This window comes from Lissotriton helveticus, chromosome 7 (genome assembly GCF_964261635.1).
Source record: "Lissotriton helveticus chromosome 7, aLisHel1.1, whole genome shotgun sequence".
NCBI classification, from domain to species: domain Eukaryota; kingdom Metazoa; phylum Chordata; class Amphibia; order Caudata; family Salamandridae; genus Lissotriton; species Lissotriton helveticus.
This window is the reverse complement of record NC_136068.1, coordinates 510,073,257-510,098,711: the sequence shown is the minus strand read 5'-3', so window position 1 is coordinate 510,098,711 and position 25,455 is coordinate 510,073,257. Positions and strand designations below refer to the sequence as shown.

At 51.8% G+C, this 25,455-nt stretch overlaps 1 protein-coding gene across 1 annotated transcript in view; it reads right to left on the bottom strand.

Annotated features, from left to right (window-relative positions):
• The window catches only part of LOC144768685 (uncharacterized), a 9,047,330-nt gene that overhangs the window by 2,183,623 nt on the left and 6,838,252 nt on the right, over positions 1-25,455 (bottom strand). Inside the window, exon 54 of the mRNA XM_078652515.1 lies at positions 12,748-12,783. Coding sequence (XP_078508641.1) covers positions 12,748-12,783 — 36 coding nt within the window. The remainder of the gene's footprint in view (positions 1-12,747; positions 12,784-25,455) is intronic.

The window sequence follows — 25,455 nt, the reverse complement described above, 5'->3', positions numbered from 1 at the left end:
CCTTACTGCTCTTCTTCTTGGAAGGTGTCTGGTCCTTTCTTCCAGGATCCAGCACCTGTTCAGTGGGGCATCTTCTGGCCTGTGACCTAGTCACAGCAAGCACATGTGCTGGCAAGCCTAACATTTCCATGTGAGTCCTCTGCTCCACTTCTGACCATAGGGATGACTCCAAATCATTGCCCAACAAACAATCCACTGGGAGGTCTGAACTAACCACAACTTTCTTTTGGCCACTTACCCCTCCCCAGGAGAAAGCAACAATCGCCATACTATGACTGGTAGTGACGTTGCTGGCATTGGTCACCAGGAAATCTGTACCTGGCATGATCTGTCCAGGGTCCACAAAGTTAGGTGTCACCATGGTGACACTGGCACAAGTGTCCCTATAGGCCTGAGCCAGTTTGCCATTTATTAAAGGTGTCTGCCTGTATTTGCCCAAAGTATTGGGACTTACATCAGGGGACATATCCATATCCCCTGTACAGACAAGGACAGCCTGAGTGAGTGTGCCAACTAAGTTGTCAGACTCCTCAGTTCGCAAGGTTAACCCAACTAATACCTTGGGAGGTGCACTACCACTACTGACTGTACTAGGGGGTGCAGTTGCCTTAGGGGCTGTAGTGGTAGAGGTTTGCCCTCCTCTTTTGGTGCACTCACTAAACCAGTGAGACTTACTTTTACAGTACTGGCACCACCTTTTTGACTGGCCTTCTTGAGTCTTCTTTTTCTGCTGTGAAGCCTGAACCCCACCCTCTTTGGTTTGTTGGGGACCTGTTGAAGACTTCTGGTCATTTTGTTCACTCTTAGTATTACCCTTCTGGTCTGCTTTCTTCTGACCACCCTGGTTCTGGTTCTGGTTCTGCTTGATCCTTGTTCTGACCCATTTGTATGCCTTCTTTCCCAATTCTTGGGGAGAGGTCAGATCCGAATCAACAAGGTGCTGGTGCAACAACTGGTTCTGACAATTATTTAAAATTTGTTCTCTCATCATCAGATTATACAATCCTGTGTAATCAGTAACCTTGCTACCCAGCAACCAGCCCTCCAAAGCCTTAGTGGCACTATCCACAAAGTCAGACCAGTCCTGAGACTGAGTTTTCTGGGTGTCTCTGAACAGCAACCTGTACTGCTCAGTGGTTAAACCAACCCCATCAACCAGTGTATTCTTCAGGACCTGGTAATTGTTAGCATCCTCCACTCTTGTAGTGAGGAGTTTGTCTCTACCTTTGCCATCAAAGGAGAGCCACAGTATAGCTGCCCACTGACTCTGGAGAATGCCCTGCACAGTGCAGGCCCTCTCCAAAGCAGCCATCCATTTCTGGATGTCATCCCCTTGTTTAAAGGGGGGCACTATTTTTGTCAGGTGTTTAGTATCTAAACCCTTCTCTCTATCTCTTGGGAGATTGCTGCCACCAGTGGGAGCTAACCCACTCATCTGCTGCTCTCTAGCAAATGCAAGCTTTTCTTTGGCCAGGGCAAGTTCTTCCCTTTCAATCCTCAGAGCAGCTTGTCTCATTCTGGCTTCATGCTCTATTCTCTGAGGGGAAGTCAATCTCCTCTGGGGAGAGTTCCTTCTCCTCTGAGAAGAGGCATTAGAGTGCAGAGATCTTTTGGAGTTCTTAGAAAGAGATCTATCTCTCCTAACTCCAAGGTTAGGCCTACTCAGGGTCAGTACTGGGGGTCCCCCAGATCCTAGCCCAAGCAAGTCTATGTTGGCCCTAGTTAGCCTTCTGACTACCTCAAGACCTTTGTCTACCTCATCCCCAGAGAGTTCCTCAGGATCCTCCTCCCCAACTGCATTTACAGTGTTGTGGAGGTCTGGATCCCCAGTGGTACCCTCTAAGGCTGGCATATTCCCATCTAGCTGAGAAATCTTTCTCGCATCATATGTCTCTAAGAGACCTATCAGAAAGGGAATGGTGGGGTTAGACCCCTGTTTCAGTTTCCTGGAGGTACACACCTGTCTCATCTCCTGGAAACTGAGAGCTGCATATCTTGAAGTGACCTGTGGAGGGTCAACTGCCACAAGGGGAGTCTTAGTAGACTCTCCCTGGGTAGACATGCTTTTCTAGTGAGGTGTAAGTGGTGCACTTACCTACACTATATGTTTGCCTACTGATCCCTTGCTAGAGTTGTAGTTTAGGGTGTGCTAGGCCCTAGGAGCTACAACAGCTGGTTCAGTAGTACTCAGAGTATTCTAAGCTAAGTTATATGTACCTTAGTACTTATGTGATCTTTCACAAGATATTCTTAGGATATGTGTGGTAAAACAAACAGCAAGCTCAAATCCCAACCGCTGCTCACCAATGTGAGAAGTTGGCCTGATATGCAGTGCTCACTATTCTAGTGATCACTATGTATCAGTCCAAACAACCCTTATTGATGATTGGTTGTAAGTCAACCTTATAGACCAGCTATCCTAGTAGCATGGATACGAGCAGTCTAAGGCTAAGACTCTAGAGGGCGTGTTAAGCCAGCTGTTTTACCATCACATTACCCCTTGAACACCAAGTGAAAGGACACCACACAAGTTGTTATGAAAATAAACAGATATTTATTTATAACAAGACTACCCTGAACTCTTTATGAGTCAGGGAGCTAAGCACACAACAAAACTCGTAAGAAAATACTTTAAGTCGCACAATTTACACAAATGCCCGAGGGGCACGAAAAACCCTATACTCAGTAAGTGGAATGCGAACTTGCTAGCAGGTAAGTAATATGTTTCTAGACTTAGGAATCGCTAGGCCTACAATTCTAAACACTGGGATTAGATGCAGGAGGCCTGTGGACGTCGTGTGCAGAGTGGGAACTCTCACGCGTAAGGCGGGAAAAAGTCTATGCAGGCTAGCAGTTGCAAAGTTACTGTTCTCGGACGAACCCGACTAGGTGGGTCGAAAACAAGAGTGGATCCGAACACTTAGGGTGTTGGACTATGCTGGAGCACCGGAGTACTCAGGTTACCTAGCCCAGGGGCTGCGGCTGCATAGGGTTGAAGTTGCGTCGGAAACTCTCGTTGAAGATCCAGGAGTCTGAAGAAAGAGTTGCTGGCAGGCGGCCAGTGAAGAAAGTTCGGAGTGATCCAAGCCTGGATCAGGGAAGAAGAAACCTGTAAGCAGAGGGGACCAAGTTCTGAATCACTAGCCAGTGATTTGAGTGGGCACCAGGATGGCACCGGACGAAGTCACCCCAGCCAGGTGAGTGGGCGCTGCTGGGCTCTGCAGTCTCTCGGACCAGGAGGCGTTGTCGGCGACCAGGATGGAGGTGCGAGCTGTCCCACGAAGGTTCTTGCTGTCGACGTCGCTGGACCCAGGATTGGGCAACAAGTCTTGGCAAATGCAAGGCCCACGCGGTGGACCTAAAATGGCGTCTTGAGTGGACCAGGAGGGTCCAGGGTGCTCCTCTTTTGGAGGGGAGCAAGGGCTAGTCTGGAGCAACCAGACCAGCAGTAGTTGTCGTCGTGGAGCATCGTGAGAGGGCCACTAGCCAACGGGCAAGCGACCTGGACAACGCGGTTGGCAGCAAAGAGCAGAAGGGCCCCACGCAGATCTCGTGGATGCAGGGGGGCTGAACTTCGGTGCTGGAGCTGCTCAGGGTCGGGGCTTCTCTTACCCCAAAGCACTCAGTCGAGGGTCACTCGGGAGTCGTGCTGGACAAGCGTCGTGCAGTTCTGAAGATGGCCGGTCCCTCGAGGTCTCGTCACACCCACGGGTCACAGCTGGGCTGATGATGTAGGTTGAGGTCAGAGGTGCCAGGGAAGCCGGTTCTCGTCGTGCTGGAGCAGTCTTGATCCGAAGGAGAGACTGGCAACAAACCGCGATGCTTGGTTGGTGCCTGCTGCTGCAGGGTGACTACTCCTTAGTCACAAGGGAGAATCTTGGGAAGAGTCTTGAGTTCCTTTCGTGGAAAGTAGTTTCAGGATTCAAAGATGATCTGATTTGGAAGGGGGCCAGTTCCTACCTTTATCCTGCAAAAAGGGGCTGGCACGCGACTAAGTCCTGCCCTATGGGTGGGACTAGGAGGGGGGTGGTTACACCCCTCTCCTTTGGCGGGCTTTCCCCAGGCCAGGGGCTGGAGTGCCCCTGGAACTGGTTTCAGCCGGCCTATGCACAGTGAGCACCGGGGTGCCACTTGCAGTCACCTTCCTCTAAAGCCCTGCCTACCTAGGATACACAAAATCCTGTCTGGGATGGTGCTGGCACCGCCCCTGGCTGGAAACCCTTTGTCCTTGCCTCCTGGGCTGGGAGGACTCCCAGCAGCAGGAGGGCAGACTTGTGTCTCAGTGGCAGCATCCATTTTGTGGAGCTAAGGCTCTGTCTGACTTTAACCGAGGTTACAGGTTACATACATGTCGTGTCCCTCTAGAAGGGTGGAATGCTAACCCCGTCGCCAGAATTGGCGAGGGGTTAGTATTCCAATTCATATGACACCTTACTCGACATGTTTTGATAAAGCGATACCAGAGTTGGCATATAACCGCGAGGATTATAATGCACTTAAGAGTATATGGTATGCGATATCATGGAAACGGCTAAGGGATGGATCCCGAAAGCCGCAGACAGGCTCAGCTCATGCCAGAGCACTATCTCACACGATTCCAAGCACTCTGCCTTCAGGATTGTCAAGGCCTGCCATAGGAGTGACTGATAGGAGATCTGTGTGTCCATTTAGGTTTAGATATAGGAATACTATATCTACAGCAGAGGGTGGGTACACCACTCTGCCCCAGCTGTCAAGCAGCCAGTTGTGTCTGATTTAGTTAGTCAGCCCAGGGGTGGCATAATGCATGCTGCAGCCCCTGGGAGACTTCTGGGTGCACCTCAGCCCTGGGTACAGGGACTTGAGAGGGCCCAGTGCCAATTCAGTACCTGAGTACAATTTGGAGTAGAGAGAACAGCTAGGCTGTGGGTCTGATTAGCAGGCCCACAGCCAGGGAAAGTCGTAAACCAGTGAAGCAAAAAGCAAAAATCTGGGTGATCATAGGATTGCAGACCCTACTCTCCTACAGGTCTGCGAACCAATAATCACACCAGAAAGTCCTGGAGGACGGAACGGCCAAAGAAGCCATCCCTCCGGACTTGGCTGTCCAGGCAGTAGTGTCTCGCAAACGTGTGCAGCGAGGCCCACGTAGCTGCCTGACAAATGTCCTTCAAGGGCACTCCACGGCCTAAGGCAGTTGTAGTCGCCGTGGCCCGAGTGGAATGAGCCCTCAGCCCAACATGGGGGTTCCTTCTTAGCCAAGGAGTAACACACCTGGATGCACAAGATGATCCACAGAGAGATGGTCCTTTTGTGCACCGCCCGCCCCTTCTTAGCGCCCACGTAACCAACAAAGAGTTGGTCATCCACCCGGAACTGGCGTGTGCGATCCAAGTAGAATGAAAGCGCACGTTTTGGGTCCAGACGGTGGAGCCGCTCTTCCTCTTTAGAGGGATGCGGTGGCGGAAAGAAGGTGGGCAAGGTTATAGACTGCCCGATATGGAAGGCCGTGACAACCTTGGGCAGGAAAGATGGTTTAGTACGTAACACAACCTTGTCCGGATTGACAGAAAGGAAAGGGGGTGTACATGAAAGAGCCTGGAGCTCACTCACTCTCCTGGCAGAGGTGATGGCAACCAGGAAAGCAGTCTTCAGAGTAAGAAGGCGGAGAGGACAGTTGTGGAGTGGTTCAAAGGGAGTGCACATCAGAAACGTAAGAACAAGGTTCAAGTCCCACTGAGGCATCACAAATGAAACAGGAGGCAACATGTGTGTGATGCCCTTCAGAAAACGAGTTACAATAGGGGACTTGAACAAAGAAGGTTGATAAGGCAGCCTTAGAAAGGTAGCCCTTGATAGTGCCCAGAGCAGAGCCCTGCTGGGCAAGAGAAAGAAGGAAGAGAAGAACCTCAGAAAGAGGGGCAGAAAGTGGATCCACAGCCTTTGCTGTGCACCATGCCACAAATGTGTTCTACCTGCAGGCGTATACCGATTTTATGGAGGGACGCCTGGCTGCCAGAATGACATTACAGACTTCAGGAGGCAAGTCAAATGGCCTCAACTGTTGCCGCTCAATCTCCAAGCATGGAGGTTGAGACTGGACAGGTTCGGGTGGAAGACCGTCCCCTGCTGCTGCGACAGAAGGTCCTTCTGAAGAGGCAGATGAACATACTGAGTAGCTCTGGATACCAGTACCTTCGTGCCCAGTCCGGAGCCACAAGGATGACTTGGGCCCCGGTCGCGCTTGATCTTCTTCAGCACTCTGGGCAGAAGTGGTATAGGCGGAAAGGCGTACAATAGACCGCAACTCCACTCGCGACGAAAAGCGTCTCCGAGCGAGTGCCACCTTGGAAATTCAACCGCGCAGAACTGATGACATTGCGCGTTCTCTTCTGTGGCAAATAGATTTAACCAAGTCTCTCCCCACTGCTGAAAGAGACCTTGCGCCACGTCCAAGTTCAGACGCCATTCGTGATCCATCATGCACTGACGGCTGGGTTCGTCCGCCCTGGCGTTCAGAAAACCTGCCAGGTGTTGAACCACCAGGGTCACGCCCTGATGTTCCAGCCACTGCCAGAGGCGCAGAGCCTCCTGACAAAGGGTCCACGACCCCACCCCGCCCTGTTTGTTGCAGTACCACATGGCGGTGGTTTTGTCCGTGAGCACCTGCACTACACTCCCCCGAAAAGAGGGGAGGAATGCCTTCAGTGCTAGACGAATCACCCGCAGCTCCAAAAGGTTGATATGGAGCCGGGACTCCGCCGGAGACCAGAGGCCTCTGATCTCCGCCTCTCCCATGTGGCCTCCCCAACCCTGGAGGGACGCGTCCGTCACAACTACGTGCTCCGATTGGGGAAGGGAGAGGGATCCGCTGCTGACCCAATCGCGGTCCGTGAGCCACCACTGCAGCTGTCTCGCAGTGCCCTCCGAGATCAGGACATGGTCGGATAGGTTGCCCTGATGCTGGGCCCACTGAAACTTCAGGTCCCACTGCAGAGCCCGCATCCGCCACCGGGCGTGATGCACCAGAAGGATGCAGGAGGCCATCAGCCCCAGAAGCCGCAGCGTCAACCTGACCGAGACCCGGGACAAAGGCTGAAAGAGTGGAACCAGAGCCTGAATGTCCCGAACCCGTTGTTCGGGAGGATAAACCCGAAACTGCGCCGAGTCGAGAACCGCTCCGATGAAGAGGAGCTTCTGAGAGGGGCACAGGTGTGACTTCGGCACATTGATGGAAAACCCCAGCAGGTTCAGGAGGTCTGCCGTCGTCTGGAGGTGGCTGACGACTGTTTGGGGTGAGCCCGCCTACAACAACCAGTCGTCGAGGTAGGGGAAGACTGAAACCCCTAACTTGCGCAGATGAGCTGCGACCGTCGCCATCACCTTCGTGAACACCAGTGGGGCGCTGGTAAGGCCGAAGGGGAGCACAGTAAACTGAAAGTGCTCGTGGCCTACCGTGAACTGCAGGTAATGCCGGTGGGCTGGCAGGACGGTAATGTGGAAATAAGCGTCCTGCAAGTCCAACGCTACCATCCAGTCTCCTGGGTCCTGGGCAGCTAAGACCTGAGCCAGTGTCAGCATTTTGAACTTCTCCTTTCGGAGGAAGCCGTTGACATTCCGTAGGTCCAAGATAGGGCGTAGGCCCCCTTTGCCCTTCTTGGGTACCAGAAGCAACCACACCCTACTTCTGGCCCAGGAACGCGCTCGATGGCCCCCTTGGCCAAGAGGGCCGTAACTTCCTCCTGCAGAAGTCGCAAATGATCCCCCGATACGCGATGGTATTGCGGTGGCATGGCTGGAGGGGTCACCTTGAAGGGGAGGGAGTAGCCCCTTCGGACAATTTGCAGCACCCACCTGTCCGAAGTGACAGTGCGCCGGTGGAAGAGGTGATGGCGAACCCTGCCCCCCACTGGCGTCACATGGGCCTGAAAGCACGGACTAGGAGGGTTTTGAGGCGGATGCTGCGGGGGAAGGTGTGGACTGACATCGAGCGTTGTCCCTGACCGCCACCACGGCGGTCTCCACGGCCGCCACCCCGTTGGATGTTAGTCTGAGGTGCGTGGCTGGCAGCACGTGTGGGGGCGCCCCTTCCTTGGCCACGAAAGGAGCGAAAGGCACCCGTTTGCTGGCGCGGGCTGAGAGGCCCAAGTACCTGGCCATAGCCCTGGAGTCCTTAAAGCGCTCAAGCGCATGGTCTGCCTTATCGCCAAAAAGGTGGCGGCCATCAAACGGCATGTCCGTGAGAGTATTCTGGACATCAGCCGAGAAGTTGGCGGACCTCAACCAGGCGTGGAGAGGAATCGCCACCGTCATTGCCATTGCTCTGCCCAGTGAGTCAGTGGTATCCAGCCCACACCGGATAGAATATCGTGCCACATCCCGGCCTTCCAAAAGGGCCTGGCCGAGTTTAGCCCATACCTCCAACAGCCCTTCTGGCAGCACTTCCGCGAACGTGTCCCACAGAGAGTGTGTGTTAAGCGGCCCAAGAGGCATGCGGTGTTGGAAGACCGCAGTCCCAGACTGTCGGGAATGCGGACTGGGAATTTGAAGCCTGGATGACCAGGCTCTCGGGGGTGGGGTGGGTGGACAGGAAACATGGGTCGCCCGGCCGGGCGGTGGCGTCTGGCCACGTTCCTATCTACAGGCGAACCTGTAGCGGGCCTGTACCAAGTGCCCAAAAGAACGTCAGTCAAGGCCTCATTAAACGGCAGCAGAGGCTCAGCCGAGCTTGTCTGCGGTTTAAGGACCTCAGTGAGGAGGTTAGTCCTCACGGCCGTGACAGGGAGTTCAAGGCCCAAGGCCTTGGCCGCCCGCGTCAGCACCACACTGTAGGCTGCCCCCTCCTCCGTAGCCACGGTAGGAGGTGAGACAAAACCAGTGTCTGGCGAGGAGTCCAGACCACTGGCATCCCCAAGTCCACCTGTCCAGTCCTCCTGGGACTGACACTCCCATGTCAGAGGGTCCTCAGACCACTCCCAATTCTCCTCATCACCCATCTCCTGGTACTCAGGGGTGTCAAATGATGGGGCCGGTTCGTTGAAGTAGAACTCTCCAAAAGGCGTCGAGAGCGGCGCCGAAACCGGATCGAGGGAGGCACCAGGGACGGTGCCGCCCGAAGACGGCGCCGGAGGTGACACCTGAGGGACCGGCGCCGGTGAGGTCGTTAGGTCAACCGGCGACGACCCGGATCCAGAAGCGGATCTAGAGGGGCCCTGCGGCGCCGGGCCCGAAGGCACCGGCGGCATCGGGGCCGAAGCCCCCGACCCGCTAGGGCCCCCAGACGGGTCAGCTGGACCCGAAGGCGCCGCGGAGCCCGTCGGAGGAGTGAGAGACTTCATGGCCATGAGGAAACGTTTGATCTCCTCTGGCGTCGCGCGTGACCCAGGGACCGGAGGGTATGAGGCCAGACGCGACGCCCGTGACTCCGACGGAGCCGTGTGGGCAGTGTCACCCGAACCCCCGGCCGTGTCGCGCGAGTGTCCGGGGGAGTCGGAAGAGCGATGACGTCTCTTTGACTTCTTGTGCTTACCTGACGACTTCGACCCTGAGGAGTGATGTCGACTCCCGGAGCTATGGTGGCTCTGCTCCCGCGACCGGTCCCTCGACCTCCGTCCGGACCGGGACCTCTCACGGCACGGGGCCGACTGCCGGAGCTCGAGTCGATTGCGGGACCGCTCCCGCCTAGCTTTCGAAGTCAGGAGCAGGTTTTGTCGTCATGATCGACGCCGAGACAGTGGAGACACCGACGGTGAGGGTCCGTGACCGACATAAGTCGGTCGCAATCCTCACAAGGCTTGAAACCTGCCATCCCTACCGGCACCGTTCGGAGTCGAAGACTCGAAAGAATGATCAAAAAGGATCAAAAAGTTTTAGTCAAAAAATGACTACGGTACCACTTTTTCCGGATCTGCGCTGCTGGCGCTCAAAAAAAGAAGGACTGACGTCAGCATGCGGAGGCGGCGTCTAAGTACTCCGACGATGTCATCACGGCGCCCACGACGCCGACGACGGACGCGGAGCCGCAGACGACACCTACGGACGCGCAAGGGTAACCTGCTACCCAAAAAAATTCCAGATCCAGTCTGACGCCTGGGGATATTCTAAGGTAAGGAATCTATCACTGACGTGTCTCTTTCAGATAGTTTGTTCTATGTTTGTGACCCTTTCCCCCAATTCACTCACCTCTCTAGTAAGACTCCTAATGTCATCTGCCATGTTCTGTTTAAGGGTCACAATATTTGTCCACAGGACGCCAAAGAAAGTCTCTAGAAAAGTGCGGTTGACCGGCTAGTCTCCATTGGCTGATTCGTTAGCATTGTTCGCCATTTGTAATGTCAAGGAAAAGGTCCCCTTGTGGCGATCTGACTTCTTGCCCATGGGCATGGTGAGGAGAATCTTTATAGTGGCATTGTCTTTAGCATTGTATGATTCAGCCATGGTGATATCAATAACAAGAGCGGTGTGGTCTCAGAACCCAACAAGAAAAACAGTTCAGCCATGCAAATGGTGGCGGCAAATATTCAGGGACTAATAATGTGCCTACCAGGTCTACCCAAAAAAGTCACAGTGGGTGTTTATGCTGCCAAGAATCCAGGTTCCTGCCAGTGTAATGTGGGTAGGGTTGTACCACCATACATGGTCAGTCAAGTATTCCAGATGGCGCACTGTTATTGGCCAACAGAAGGGAATGCTGTAAGCAATTAGGGTACCAGTCAAAACAACGCTGTATGGAGACCCTCGTACGTAGAGGGGTGATTCGGAGCACTTCTAGATTGAGGGTCAACAAATGATCAGTGTCAGAGATAGCACCTGGGGCAGTTATAAGTAATGGCGACACCCTTAGTGGATCGTCATTGTCACCAGGGGGAAGAACAGGGGTGCCCTCTTCTCACCTTCAGGTCGTGGTCGGCAGTACTTGACTAGTGCTCAACAGGGAACCACTCCACAAGGCACCTGACAGGCCCCAATATCATTCTGCCCCAATATGTCCCTCCGCTGACCCCACGTCAGCTCCTTAGGTTCGACCCCAGTATGCCGTGAATGGTGGTTGCACCAGAGACATTAAGGCCAGGCATCACATGCCGAGCATGCACCGCGTTGCTCAGCTGGACCAAACTCGTTCCTCAGGGGTACCTTGTACTCTTCTGCCATTTCATGGGCTAGGTGCTCCACCCGCTTGATGTCAGCCAGCTGCAACTGCCCTGTACATTGCAGCCGACCTCTTCCTCCAGGGCATCTTGTGTGTAATCTTCAGCAGGGTAGTATTTGAACAGTTTTCAGAGAACAGGCAGTCAGATCCTGAAGTTGTTGTTGGGATAACTCTAAGGGCATATGCCCGTGAGAGCCCTTAAGTCACTCTAAAATGGGGAGGGACCTCTTCTGTGGGGTCCCGCATATCAGAGGGGGTCAGGGATGCTAGTCAGCTGGTTTAGCCAGTTAGATGCTCCCAAGGGACAAGATTCAACATGGCAAAATCAAGTGGCCTCCTGGAGGAGCTCTGGGTACCTCCCTAGGAAGGAGCTGGATAGGGGCTGGACAATCCCCTGTCTCTGTATAATTTTGCGCCAGATCGGAAGAAAAGGGCTCCTGAACAGGCAAAACTGGTTTGTGCAAGGAGGGCACCAAATGTGCCCTTCAATGTAGTCTAGTGGCAATGGAAGCTCTTCCACCCTACCTAATTCTAAAGGAGAGGTGGTCACATCTCTCCTTCACATGAACTCCTTTGTTCAGCTTCCCTTGTCTGAGTTAAGCTTATCAGCGGGGGCAGAACACTGTCTAGGGTCTGCAGCAGCGTAGGCTGGCTTAGGAGCCTGTAAGGCTACATGGGAAGGTTTTGGGGGTCCTCTAAGGAGCCCCCCAGTAAATGGTTTCATGCAACTCACACTGGAATCTGTGTCATTGCATGATTACATGTTTGATAACAAACATGACCAGGTTCGCGGCAGCCATTATGTAGTTGGACATCTCGACTTGCCAGTTTCCACTACATATCTTATAATGGCTGTCCTGCATTTACAAAACCCAGAGAATAGATTCTGAGGATTGTAGGGGTACCCCTGCTCATGCAGGAATACTCACACACTTAGAACCATGCACCCTGCCCTTGGACTGAAGTGCCTACTTTTGAGGTGACTTATTTATCCCAAGTGAAAGGTGCAAGCACCATTTCACACAGACCCAGTTTGCATTGGCTCCCATGGGTGGCATAATACATGCTGCAGCCCTTGGGAGACCTCTGGTGTACCAATGCCCTGGGTAGCTCAGTACCATATAGTAGGGACTTAAAATGGTAACCTAGTGTGCCATTTGTGGGCTGCACAAAGTACTTACCATGGAATTTAGAGGAGAGAGTTCAGCCACTGGGGTCCTGATTAGATGGATCCCAGTGAACTACAGTCAAAACACACTGACATCAGTCAGAAAGTGGGGATATCTATGCCAGAAAGATACTACTTTCCTAAACCTCTCTTTCATCCTCCATAATTCTGCTATGCGCAGGGTCCTATGATATGATAACCCTAAATATGTTTTTATCACGTACAACATGTCAACATTTGCCTCACAAGATCAAAATAAAGACAATACATTTCAAACACTACACCCCACATGTCGTGTGCTGTAATCCATGAGGGCAAGCGCTCTAGCGTCCCACGCATTGATAGTACGGCTATATAAATGTTCCAATACGAGACATAAAAATTCCTGGAGATATACCAGTAAGCTTTTACATGTCCTATACCACCTTAGAGAAAAGAGATATTTTCTCACCTGAGCTAGGAGACGGAATAGGGGCCTGTTCTGATCCTGAAGAAAATGGGAAAATTGCAAATTATTACAAGACACACAAGTGTACAAGTGAGCAAACTGTGGAACCTTTCAGGATGTCTAGGTCAGAGAGGTAAATATGAAGCATTGAACTGAAATATAAAATGCTCCACCTCACTGCAGTGCAGGAATGTGGAGTGTCTACAGGAAAACAGAGAAATACATTATAATGTAAGGCACTGCACTTGAAAACAGAGCACTGCTTTGAGATCTTCGATACTGCCTAGAAGAAAAAGTCACTTACTTCCAGTAGCAATCTTTCAAGTGGATACTCTGTCTACCTGCAGATTCCTCAATTTTGATATATTGCAGATGTCAGACTGAATTTTGAAACTTTTCTATAGTTCTCCACTTCAATAGGAGAATTTAGGAGCCTTAACTTCCTACTGGAGAAGAGCCAGACGATCCTCCGACATGCAGTGGTATAGCGGTGGCATGGTTGGAGGGGTAGTCTCGAATGGGAGGGAATAGCCCCTTCGGACTATTTGCAAAACCCACCTGTCCGACATGATAGTGTGCCAGTTGGAAAGGGGGCGCAATGGCGAATCCTGCTTCCCACTGGCGTTTGATGGGCCTGAAAAGTCGGACATGGGGGGTTTGGTACAATGGCCCGCCCGCTGGCCCTCGGAACCATGACGTTGGTTCCCACATCACCGGCCGCGCAAGGGTAGGCCAACCTGTTGCGACGTGTAGCTCTGCAGGGGGGCACTCCTTCCGTAGCCTCAAAAGGGGTGAAAAGCAGACTGCGCTGGGTGGCTGGAAAGCCCAAGGACTTGGCTGTACTCCCTGAGTCCTTGAAACGCTCTAGAGCATTGTCCACTTTGTCGTCAAAAACGCAACAACCAACCCATACTATCCTGTCTTGGAATGTCAACGGTCTGGGGCACAAAATAAAGAGGAGCGTAGTCCTCCAGTTTCTCCGGCGCCTCTCCCCAGACATCGTCTTGTTGCAAGAAACACACCTGGTGGGTAACACTTGTCGGGCGCTTCAGAGGAGGGGTTATAAATTATTGGTTCACGCGGGGTTCACTTCTCGATCCCGCGGCACCGGCATTCTGGTTAAAAAGACTCTTGCACTCACTCATTCGAGGATCTGGGCTGACCCCCTAGGCCGGTTTGCTCTGGTTGAGGGCGTTTGGGAGGGGCGTCCCCTGAACATCATCTCTGCATACCTTCCGCTAACATTAGTCTGAGACTCCCTTAAGGAGTTGGGTGCTCAATTGTTGGGTCTCTCCCCGGGTACACTCCTGATAGGCGGTGGTTTTAACATCACGATGTGCGACGACCTGGACCGCAGACCCAAGCGAGGGTCACACCGTCGGAGCTCAGACTTGGCGGACTTTACGCACGCCTTGGGGCTCGCAGACATATGGCGCCTTCACTATCCGGACACACTGTATTTCACACACTACTCTAACGCACACAACAGTATGTCTCGCATCGATTATTTATTCTGCCCCACCTCAGATGTCGGTTGCTTTGTCCGCCCGAGGGGTCTTCCCCGTGGCATATCCGATCACTCACCACTTAGTGTGGACTTAACCTACAACCGCCAATTTACACGGGGACCCATTATTATTAATCCCTGGCTAATGCAGATCCCAGATATCAGAGAGGCGCTGCAGGAGCGCACCGAATTCTATTTTGCTGAAAATGTCGGCTCAGTGACTTCGGCGGTCACGCTTTGGGAGGCATGCTTGGCGGTGGTAAAGGGCGAGGCACTAGCCCTTAAGATGGGTTATTTGCGGAAACACAATGAGCGGATCCTGCAGGCTGAATCTGACCTAATCAGCCTTGAGGTGTCTCATAACACAACACCGTCTGACACCACCACTGCCCGTCTCCTTGCCCAACAACTGGCCTACAAGGCGTTGGCGCAGGAAAAGGCGCAGGCGCGGCTGCTTCACACGCGCCATCGGGTCTACGAGTTCGGCGACAGCGCGGGCAAGATGCTTGCCTGGTTGGAACGCCGTGACCGGGGGTCCAGGTGGGTGTCATCCAGGGGCGTAGCTAGAGCTTGTGGCGCCCGGGGCTACCCCTCAGATTGCCGCCCCTTGGGGGGGGAGGGGGGTTGGGGGTGCTGGGGAAAAAAGACTTTGAGCACTTGAAAGATGTCCGAGTCTCCGAGGAGAGACACGTAGTATTGCTGCTAACAGTCACCTCGATCATGCAAGTTACATTTATTTATTTATTTATAAAGTTTTATATAGCGCAAACTTGATCCCGAAGGATATCAGAGCGCTTTACAATTTGAGGCAAAGGTAACAAATCAGAACATTAGAGGCATTGGCATGTCTAAATTGTGAGCTGGGCACATGCTTGCCATAGGCCCCACTGACTTAAATACCGGGCAAAGGTGCCAGCTACGCCCTTACCCATCCCTTTTCCCAAAATTATAGTACTGACCTGATCCAAAAAGTAGTGTTCTCTTGCTTATTTTACATTGTATATCCTACATCTTACACCTGCACAGTTGTTGCTCCTCCACAGTATATCCTAGCACCCTTAGTTGTAAAGTGCTCTGTCACTCTTCGGGGCTAGCAGCGCTATAACAAAAAACTATAAAATTAATATAAATATGCTGTATGTGTTCTCTTCTACTTTGGACATGGTTAAATATTTGTCTGGTTGGATTCACTGGCTATTTGTGGTGCATGACCCCAGCTTAGCACAATCCCCCATCGATGATTGTGCTGTGGGACACCGAATGTAAAAAATACGATTATTTCATTCCCGCACTGTTTGTGCTTGCAGTGGAGGCGAGAAGCAGGCCAGGAGTGGACGTGATGGAGTTTAAAAAGGGGCAAAAGACAGGCCTGGCATCTGGCTGCGACTAGCAAAAAAATGGTCAGGGGTTCTGCCCATTTAACCCTCCCATACCTGAGCAGGAGACATCTTAAGATGAAAAAGTAGCAACAAAGGGTACCGAAGGGATTGATCCAAATTTAATTTTCAAACAAGAAACAATTAATTCTCTTGTGAAACAGAAATTAAACATGAAAGAATTACATATATAAATTCATCAACACATATATGAGCGGACATCAAGGGGAGCACAACAACCAATAATCTATCTACAAAATATCACATATACATATATACAAATATATATCACATTTACAATATCACGTTTCTATGTACCCCAAACAAAACAAAAAATATATATAAAAAAAATATATATATATATATATCCTAATTCGGATCGGTGCCTCCCCTTAATTTATAATGAGAGCACAACACAATGGTAGTCCCAAGAGAAAAGCACCTGGGGGTTACAGAATCAACCCAATCTATATTTATATAGGTGCCAATCAGAAAAAAATCAAATAAATTATTTCATCGTAACAAGGGACTCCAATTGAAGCAAAAGGTGTCGACGCAGTCGCGGTCGCGTTTCAGCCAGATGATGTAGGCTTCATCAGGACAATGGGTACTCTATACTTGTCGGTCCTCGTAAATTCTCGGACAGATGTTGGCAGTCCGCAAACACACCCACCCACACGGGGGTGTGGGGGTGGGGCAGAAATCACTATCTGACCCCAGGACAAGGAATTCTTCCTTTATATATATGCAGAGAGTCCACTTGATTAAAGCAAGCGTCGGACAGGCGTGGCTTAAATTCCACGTGCTTTCTGCAAAAACAAGACTCAGGCGACACGGACAACCGGTATTCGCTACGGCGAGATTGAAACTCCAATTCGATTATTTCATTCCCGCACTGTTTGTGCTTGCAGTGGAGGCGAGAAGCAGGCCAGGAGTGGACGTGATGGAGTTTAAAAAGGGGCAAAAGACAGGCCTGGCATCTGGCTGCATCACTGAGAGAGAGAGAGAGAGGGGGAGGGGGGGTGATCACCCCTCCCGGGCAGGAGGGGGCGCCATCCGGCCTACTATGGATTACTTTACTCTACTTCTTCGTGTATGAGTAAATACAACAAGGAAGGAGGCCTAGAATGAGATCCAAAACCTAACGAGCCGCGGCAGAGTGCAAAACGAGTCTGGGACCTGCTTTCTTGTTGAAAACAGAACAGAGTGTAACTTGGTGCCGTCGTGGCCGTGCACGGTGCATTGCAATCATTCATTGTAATTCGGATGGTTCTTACTGTATTACTTTCTCTCAGTCTGTCTCACCTTGAATTACGGTAAGCAGGCAAGTCACTCAGAAAGGTGGTCTCCTCTCCACGCAAAGTCCGACTACTCGACAGGGCCGGGGCGAGGGGCGAGCGAGCGTAGGGGGCAGTGAGCGCCTAACGCGGCGTCACACTGCTACGGTGCAGCGAGGGCTGGCCAAAAATGTCCTCAAGGGCCGTCATTGGTTGTGCTCGCGCGCGCCACCACTGATTGACGGCCCTGGAGGCTGGAGGACTAGTGTGAGCGAGGCTGGGGAAGGGGGGGGGGGCAACAACGGTTGGGTTCACAGATTGGTGGTGATGCTGTCTGCATGAGTTGTGATTCGAACCGACGATACAATACAGCATTTATTGCGCCATGAATCAATCGATCATGTATAGTAGAACGTTATCTTATATGCCATGCAAATGTCTGTGCCACTGCTAACTTAATTGCTGGGTAACAGCCGGGCGGGTAACGAGTGATCAAACATCAAAGCACTCCGCTGCCTGGATCAAAGTGCCTACAGTCACAGAGGCCGCCGCGGCCGCAACGGGCCTCGGCTGCTGTCCAGACAGTCAGTCAGAGCCGGCCCGCGCGGCCGCGGCCGCCTCATACTAGTTCAAAAAGGTGCCGCCTCAAAAAAGGTGCCGCCTGGGGCGGACCTCCCCCCTCGTCCCCGCCCTAGCTACGCGGGTGGTGTCATCCATAGCTAGGCCGGACGGATCCATGGTTGTGGACCCACAGGACATTGCGGAGACCTTTGCCGACCATTTGGAATGTGTCTATACAGCGGGAGATGGCTATACATCTGACGAGTCAGGGCAACTCCTAGATAAGATGCGCCTCCCGACCATATCGGACACAGATAGAGTGGCCCTGGACGCTGACATCACGGCGGAGGAGCTCACCACAGCACTTTTTGCCATTATTTCCGACAAGACTATGGGCCCCAACGGGGTCCCGGTTGAGTTCCTGAAGGGCATGGCCCCAGACATTATTTCTCATCTCCGGAATATGTTCACTAAAAGCCTAGAGGTAGGGATCCTCCCGCTCGATCAAAGAGTTGCCTCCCTTGCGGTCATTCTTAAGTCTGCTAAACCACCCGATGACTGCGGCTCTTACCGGCCGATATCCTTGATTAGTGCGGAGGCAAAGGTTTTGGCTAAACTATTAGCGAATCGCCTTCTCCTGGTACTTCCTTCCTTGATACACGATGACCAATCCGGCTTTCTTCCAGGTCGTAATACGGCGTTGAACCTTCGGAGGGTACACAACGTAATGAGTCGCCAGCCCATTATACAACAAGATGCGGCCATCTTATCCCTCAATGCCACGATGGCGTTCGATTCGATCGAACGGCCATATTTGTTCGAGGTCCTCTGCTGCTTTGGCTTTGGGCCCCATTTTATTAGCTGGGTATGCCTCCTATATACAGACCTCTTGGGCCAAGTCCGGGTTAATAATAATACGTCTCGGAGGTTTCGTCTTCACCGAGGAACCAGACAGGGCTGCCCCCTGTGCCCACTGTTGTTTGCCCTCACCCTGGAGCCTCTGGCTCACTGGGTCCGTACAGATGTCTCTATCAGAAGCCTACACTGGAATGAGGACGTCACAGATAAAATCTCTCTCTTTATGCGGATGATATCCTGGTATACGTTTCGTCTCCCCGGTCCTCCGTCAATAGTTTATTTCATGTTCTTACCAACTTTTGGAAATATTCGGGATATGCTATAAACTGGACTAAATCAGTGTTATATATGTTGCACGGCCCCCCACCCCGCCTGCCCCGAGGGTTCTCCATTGCAATAGCCACGGAGGGTTTTATATATCTTGGTATTTATGTTACACCCGATTTCAGGACATTTTACGATCGCAACTTGTTGGGCCCCTTGCGTAGGTTCCGTAGTGACGTCGCCCACTGGCGGTCACTCCCGTTGTCTCTCCCGGGCAGGTCGGCGTTGTTCAAAATGCTGGCGCTTCCTGTACGTCCTACAGAATTGCCCCTTCCTGATTCCGGATTCATACTTTCGAATGGTGGAAAGTGAACTCCGCCTTTTGCTCTGGGATGGAAGAGCTGCTCGGATTGCCCTTTGCAAACTTTTCCAGGGTTGGTATGATGGGGCATTGCCTTGCCTAACCTTCGCCTCTATTACTGGGCGTCGCAGCTGGTGGCTGTAAACCAGTGGATACATGGCTTGCCCTTGAACCCGGCCTTTCTCTTAGACAGATGTCAAACTGGACGGGAAGGCTACCTGGGGGCCCTGTACAGTAAACCGGCTAGGGCTAGATATATCGGGCCTATGGCGCATACAGTTGCGATTTGGCATAGGGCCAATAGGTGTTTGGGATGGACGGGCAGACTTACCAAGGCCACGCCTCTATGGTCTGCACAAAGTCTGGGCTCCTTCTGCTTCCTTCGAGGCTTCGATAGATGGGACTTGATTGGGATCTCGGAGGTAGGTGATCTTGTCCACAATGGTAAACTGCTGACCTTTAGCGACCTCCAAGCCAAATACGCCCTTGCGTCCACTGAATCTTTCCGATACTTGCAAATTAAACATGCCATTCTCGCTGCTCTCCCAGATCTCACAGCCATACCCGTGACCTCCCCTTTGGAGGACAGGCTGTTATCAGAAACTCTTCCCGAGAAGGCCATCTCCCTCACCTACCGCAAGCTATGTAATAATCTCCCTGATCCCTTCCAATCACTGCGGGCCAAGTGGGAGGCGGACCCGGGTCCCTTAGACGAAGAAGACTGGCGGTCGGCACTAATGTCCCCGAGAGAATCAGCCACAGGTTTCGGTTGATCCAACTGAAGGTTTTACATCGGGCGTATATGTCTGCCCTCACCCTGGCCAAAATTGGGCGGCGTCCCGACACACTGTGCCTGCGAGATTGCGGACTCCCCGGCACCTTCTACCACATCCTGTGGGATTGCCCGGTGGTGCAGAGGTTCTGAAATGGATCACTTCGTAAAATGAGCAGCTCCTTGGGTAAGCCACTCTCTCCATCGCCCAGGGAATGTGTCCTTAACATCTGGGGGGCCAATGACTTGAATGATCAGGAGCTACAGTGGACGGCGCTAGGCTTCTTATTGGCTAAGCGTTCCATAGCAATGAAGTGGGGTTCCCCGGTCAGGCTGTTGGTGGTGGGCTGGGTGGCTGAAATGGATCGCTGCATGATTGCTGAGAAGACAGTCTACAAGATACGAGGTTGCCCTAAATTATGGGATAAGAAATGGGGGCACTGGAATGCGTTTCGAGACTCACCTACAGTCGAACTGGCTATGTCCTGTGTGGGATCCGTGGGTTGACATGTACTCTAATCTGTAATTTTCTTGATCAGTATGTGGTTTTACATGCATTATTATGCCTGTGACAGTTTTTTTTACTGTTTTTATATCAATAAAATCTTAAGTAAAAAAAAAAAACGCAACTACAATCAAAAGGCATATCCATCAAAGTGTTCTGGACATCCCCTGAAAAGCCAGTCAATCTCATCCAGGAGAAGCGACGAAGTGCTACTGACGTTGAAATTGTCCTGCCCAGAGAGTCGGCGTTATCCAACTGACACGGATGGTACACTTGGCCGCATCCCTCCCGGCGACGACAGCCTGGTAGAGCCCCGTCCGGACCTCCTAAGGACACTGGGGCAGCACCTGCACATTGTATCCCACACAGAGTGGGAATAACGGCCCAATAGACATGCAGTGTTTACCGACTACAGTTCCAAGCTGGCGGAAGAGAAAATGTTCTTTCCAACATGGTCCAGCTTCTTGGATTCCCTTGTCTGGGGGAGCAGTAGGGAATGTGCTCTTGGAAGTGGAGGCTTGGACCACCAGCCTCTCTGGGCTGGAGTGTTGGGAGAGGAAAGTGGGGTCGCCCGGAGCCGGGCAGTGGCGTCAGGCAATCATCCTATCCACGGGTGCCCCCGTGTTGGGCCTGGACCACGTGCCCAAAAGGACGCCTGTAAGGACCTCATTAAACGTTAGTATGGGCTCCGAAGAGCTCGCTGCTGGGGGAAGCACCTCTGTCAGGAGGTTAGGTCCAGACTGCCACCGCAGGAAGCTCAAAGTTGAGTGCCCTAACCGCCCTACGCAACACCACTGTGTATGACACTCCCTTCTCCGTAGTCACTGTAGGAGGAGACAACATGCCAAGGTCAGGAGAGGTGTCAAGACCACTGGCATCCCCCACTTCCTCTCTCCAGTCCTGCTCAGATCCCATCTGATCAGTTAAAGGATCACCAGACCCCTCCCAATCCTCCTAATCTTCCTCAGCCAATCTGGGCAAAAAGGGACCCCAGCAGTGAACAGGAGCACAAAAGAACAAGTTACTTAGCTTCAGTAATGCTTTTTCTGGTGGATATAGTATCTGCCTGTGGATTCCTCACCTTTTGAATATCCCCTGCACCAGCATTCCGCTGAAACTTTTTCCTTGGTCTTGTCAACGAGGTCATCACAATGCCATGGCTCCGCTCGCGACTCCGCATGACGTCACCGGAGCCATAAGAGAGCCTCGCCGGCATAATGACTTCAGTTCCACCCATTTTTTCCGTGCCTCCGAGGCAAATGGGTGGACTGATACCAGATACGAAGTATACACAGTACACAATATTCATACAAATACACACAGTGTAAAATTAATAAGGAAAGCCAAAAACAAAAGCATTTCCTATAAACCCACTCAAAGGCAGATAGAAAAAACAGTTCAAAATAAACACATTAAATAATGCCACTTTTAAGGTATACAAGGGTGGACATCGGGGAGGAGGGTGGGTCAGTGAGGAATCCACAGGCAAATACTGTATCCACCAGAAAAAGTGTTACCGAAGGTAAGTAACTTGTTCTTCTGATGGATACATCTGCCTGTGGATTCCTCACCTTTTGAATAGAATCCCACAGCAGTCCCACTCCCGGAGGAGGGTGTCCACCCTTCTATACCAAAATATCCTGCAGGACAGAGCACGCAAAGTGACCGTCCCTCCTCACTTCGGAATCCAACCAACAATGCGTTGCAAAAGTGTGCCGGGAGGACCAAGTGGCAGCCTTACAAATGTCCACTAAAGGTACACCTCTGGCCAAAGCAGAAGTTGATGACTTGGCTCTGGTAGAATGAGCCCTAATACCTTCAGGAGGCTCCTTACCAGACAGGGCATAGCAGATCTTGATACACAAGATGATCCACCTGGATAGAGTGCGCTTGTGCACAGCCTTACCCTTCATGCGTCTAACGTAGCCCACAAAGAGCTGATCGTCCACTCGCAAGTCCTTCGTCTTTTCCAAATAAAAGCTCACTGCTCTTTTAGGATCCAGGCGGTGTAGTCTCTCCACCTCCTTGGAAGGTTGAGGGGGAGGATAGAACACAGGTAGAGTTAAGAGACAAGAAACAAAGAAGCTGAAAGTGGTAATAAAAAGGCAACAAGGTACCAGTTGGCTACTGAGATTCCCGATAACCGTTAGCGTCGACGACGCGGAAAAAAGGGAACTGATGCCATCACGCCGGCATGGGCCTATTATAGGCGTCGGTGACGTCAGCGGAGTCGCGTGCGATGCCGTGTCTCTATGACGTCCAAGTCCACGTCGGCGCGAGGTTACGAAAAGAATTTCCGAATGTTGCTGACGCAAGGGGATATTCACAAGGTGAGGAATCCACACGGCAGATGTATCTATCAGAACGGGGGTTTTGAACTAAGAGCCTGAAGCTCGCTCACCCTCCTTGCTGAGGTAATAGCCACAAGAAAGACTGCCTTTAAAGACAAAAACCTTCTTGGCCAATCCGGGGTGATCAATATAACTTGGGCCCGGTCTTGACGAATCTTCCGCAGAACCTGAAGAATCAAGGGTATGGGAGGAAGCGCGTAAAGGAGTTGCAAGCTCCAATTCAATTGAAACGTGTCCCTCAACACTTCCTGCACCGGATACTGAAGACTGCAGAACGGGCAGTGCGCGTTCTCGTGAGTGGCAACAGATCCAACCGAGGAGTTCCCCACATCTGAAAGATGTGATGAACCAGCTCCGGATGAAGCCTCCACTCGTGATCGGCCGAGTAATGCCGTCTGCACAAACTATTTGCACACCGTCCAGATGATTTGCCAACACACAAATCTGATGTCGCAGAGCCTCTCGACAGAGACGGTATGACCCTACACCTCCCTGCTTGTTGGTGTACCACATCGTGGTAGTGTTGTCCGTCAGGAGCTGAACTGACTGACTGCGAAGGGAAGGAAGGAAAGCCTTTAGTGCCAAACGTATCGCCTGCAATTCCAGTAGGTTGATGTGAAGCAACCTTTCCTCTGGAGACCAAAGAGCCTTGACCTCCAGATCCCCCAGATGAGCACCCCACCCTAGAGTGGAGGCATCCGTGATCACTGTGGCCACCGGGGGAGGAGACTGAAAGGGCTTGCCTTGAGTCAGGTTGCCCTGCACACTTCACCAAGTCAGCTCCGCTGCAGCTTCTCTGGAGATCCTGATTGACTCCCTGAGATCTCTGTTATGTTGATACTACTGCCTGCGGAGGCACCACTGAACTGCCATCATGTGCCAGCGTGCATGACTGACCAACATTATGCAGGAAGCGAACAGACTGAGCAGGCGAAGGTCCTTCAGGACCGGAACCACCGCTCTATTGTGAAACAAAGAAATCATATCCTGAATGTTGAGAATTCTTTGAGGAGGAGGAAAAGCTCGACACACAGTAGTATCCAGTACCGCCCCTATGAACAGGTTGCGCTGAGAGGGCACCAGGTGGGATTTGGGCACCTTTATTGATATGCCCAAGTTCAACATCAGTTGAGTTGTTACATGCAGATGATGAAGCATCATCTCTGGCGACTCCGCTTTGAGCAGCAAGTCATCCAGATAAGGGAAAACTGGGATCCCGACCTTCTGAGATAAGCCGCCACCACTGCCATCACCTTTGTGAAGACTTGAGGTGCAGTAGTAAGACCAAACGGTAGGACCGCAAACTGGTAGTGCTGCGACCACACCGTAAAATGGAGATACTTCCTGTGCGACTTCAGGATGGGAATGTGAAACTACTCATCCTGTAAATCGATCGACACATCCAATCCTCTTGCTGCAGCGCCAAAAGAACCTGCGCAAGGGTAAACATCTTTAATTTCTCCTGTCTGAGGTAAAAATTCAAGATCCTGAGGTCCAGGATTGGGCGTAACCTGCCATCCTTCTTGGGGATCAGGAAATACCGGGAGTAACAACCCTGACCCCTCTCCTGCTCCGGGACCCCCTCTATCGCACCTTTCTGTAAGAGCACAAGGACTTCCTTCTGAAGGAGAATTAAATGGTCCTCTGAACAAGAACCTTGTCAAGGAGGGTAAGGTGGAGGAAATTCCCGAAAGGGAAGGGCGTACCCATTCTCTACAAGGTTTACAACCCAAATTTCTGACGTGACCGATTTCCAGCCCTGTAGAAAATGAGTCAACCGACCCCCTACAGGGCCTACATGATCCAGGATGGGGGATCTAGGGCTGCTTTCCTGCACTACCAGGGGGAGCAGGGGAGGTAGAAGAGTAGGAAGAGAGATTGCGGGTAGACCCACATTGACTACCCTTGGTTCTTCCTCTATAGGACGTATAGAGCAGATTTTGCTGCTGCTGTTGCGGAGGTTGTCGCAAGCCACGAAAGGAAGACCTCCTAAATCTGCAATATTTTCTATATCCAAACCCCCTTGACTGGGTTTGCAGTCCCAAAGACTTCGCCACAGCTCTGCTGTCTTTAAACCTTTGAAGGGCAGAATCCGCCTTCTCCCCGAAAAGCTTCGACCCCCTCAAAAGGCAAATCAACCAGAGTAGCTTGAACATCTGGGGAAAAACCAGAGGATTTTAGCCAGGCTTACCTCCTGGTAGCAATGGAAGAACCCATAACTCTGGCCACTGAATCTGCTGTATCCAGGCCAGATTGAATAACCTGTCTAGCAGCTGCCTGAGCATCTGTAAAAACCTCCATAAAATGTTCCCTCTCTTCAGCAGGCAACTTGGGAGCCAATTGCTTTGCCGAGTCCATCAAGGCATGAATAGGTAGCATTGGTAGATTTAAGAGTGAGGCTTGAAGATGAAAAGACTTTCTTAGCCGACTGCTTTTTAGAGTCCCTGTCAGCAGGAGCCTGGGGAAAAGCACCCAAAGACTGTTTAGAGCAGGACGCCTGCACAACCAAACTTTCTGGAGAAGGATGAGATGACAGAAAGAAAGGATCCCCTGGGGCAGTTCTATACCTTCTTGCCCCGACTTAGACACAGCAGGAGAAGTGAGTGGTTTCCAACATACCTCTAGAATAGGTTCAGTCAAGGCTTCAATAAAAGGTAACAAAGGTTCAACTATTGATGAAGGTGAATGTAGAACCTCAGTGAGCAAATTTGGCCTATACTCAGCAGCTGGTAACTGTAAGTCCAAAAGCTCTGCCGCCTTTCTTATTGCAGTATGGTAAAGGGCTACCTCTTGAGGTGGAAAAGCCGTTGTTGATGAAAGCTCCCACTCAGGAGAAGTGTCCAGCCAACTTGAGTCCTGTATGCCTTCAAAATCATCCA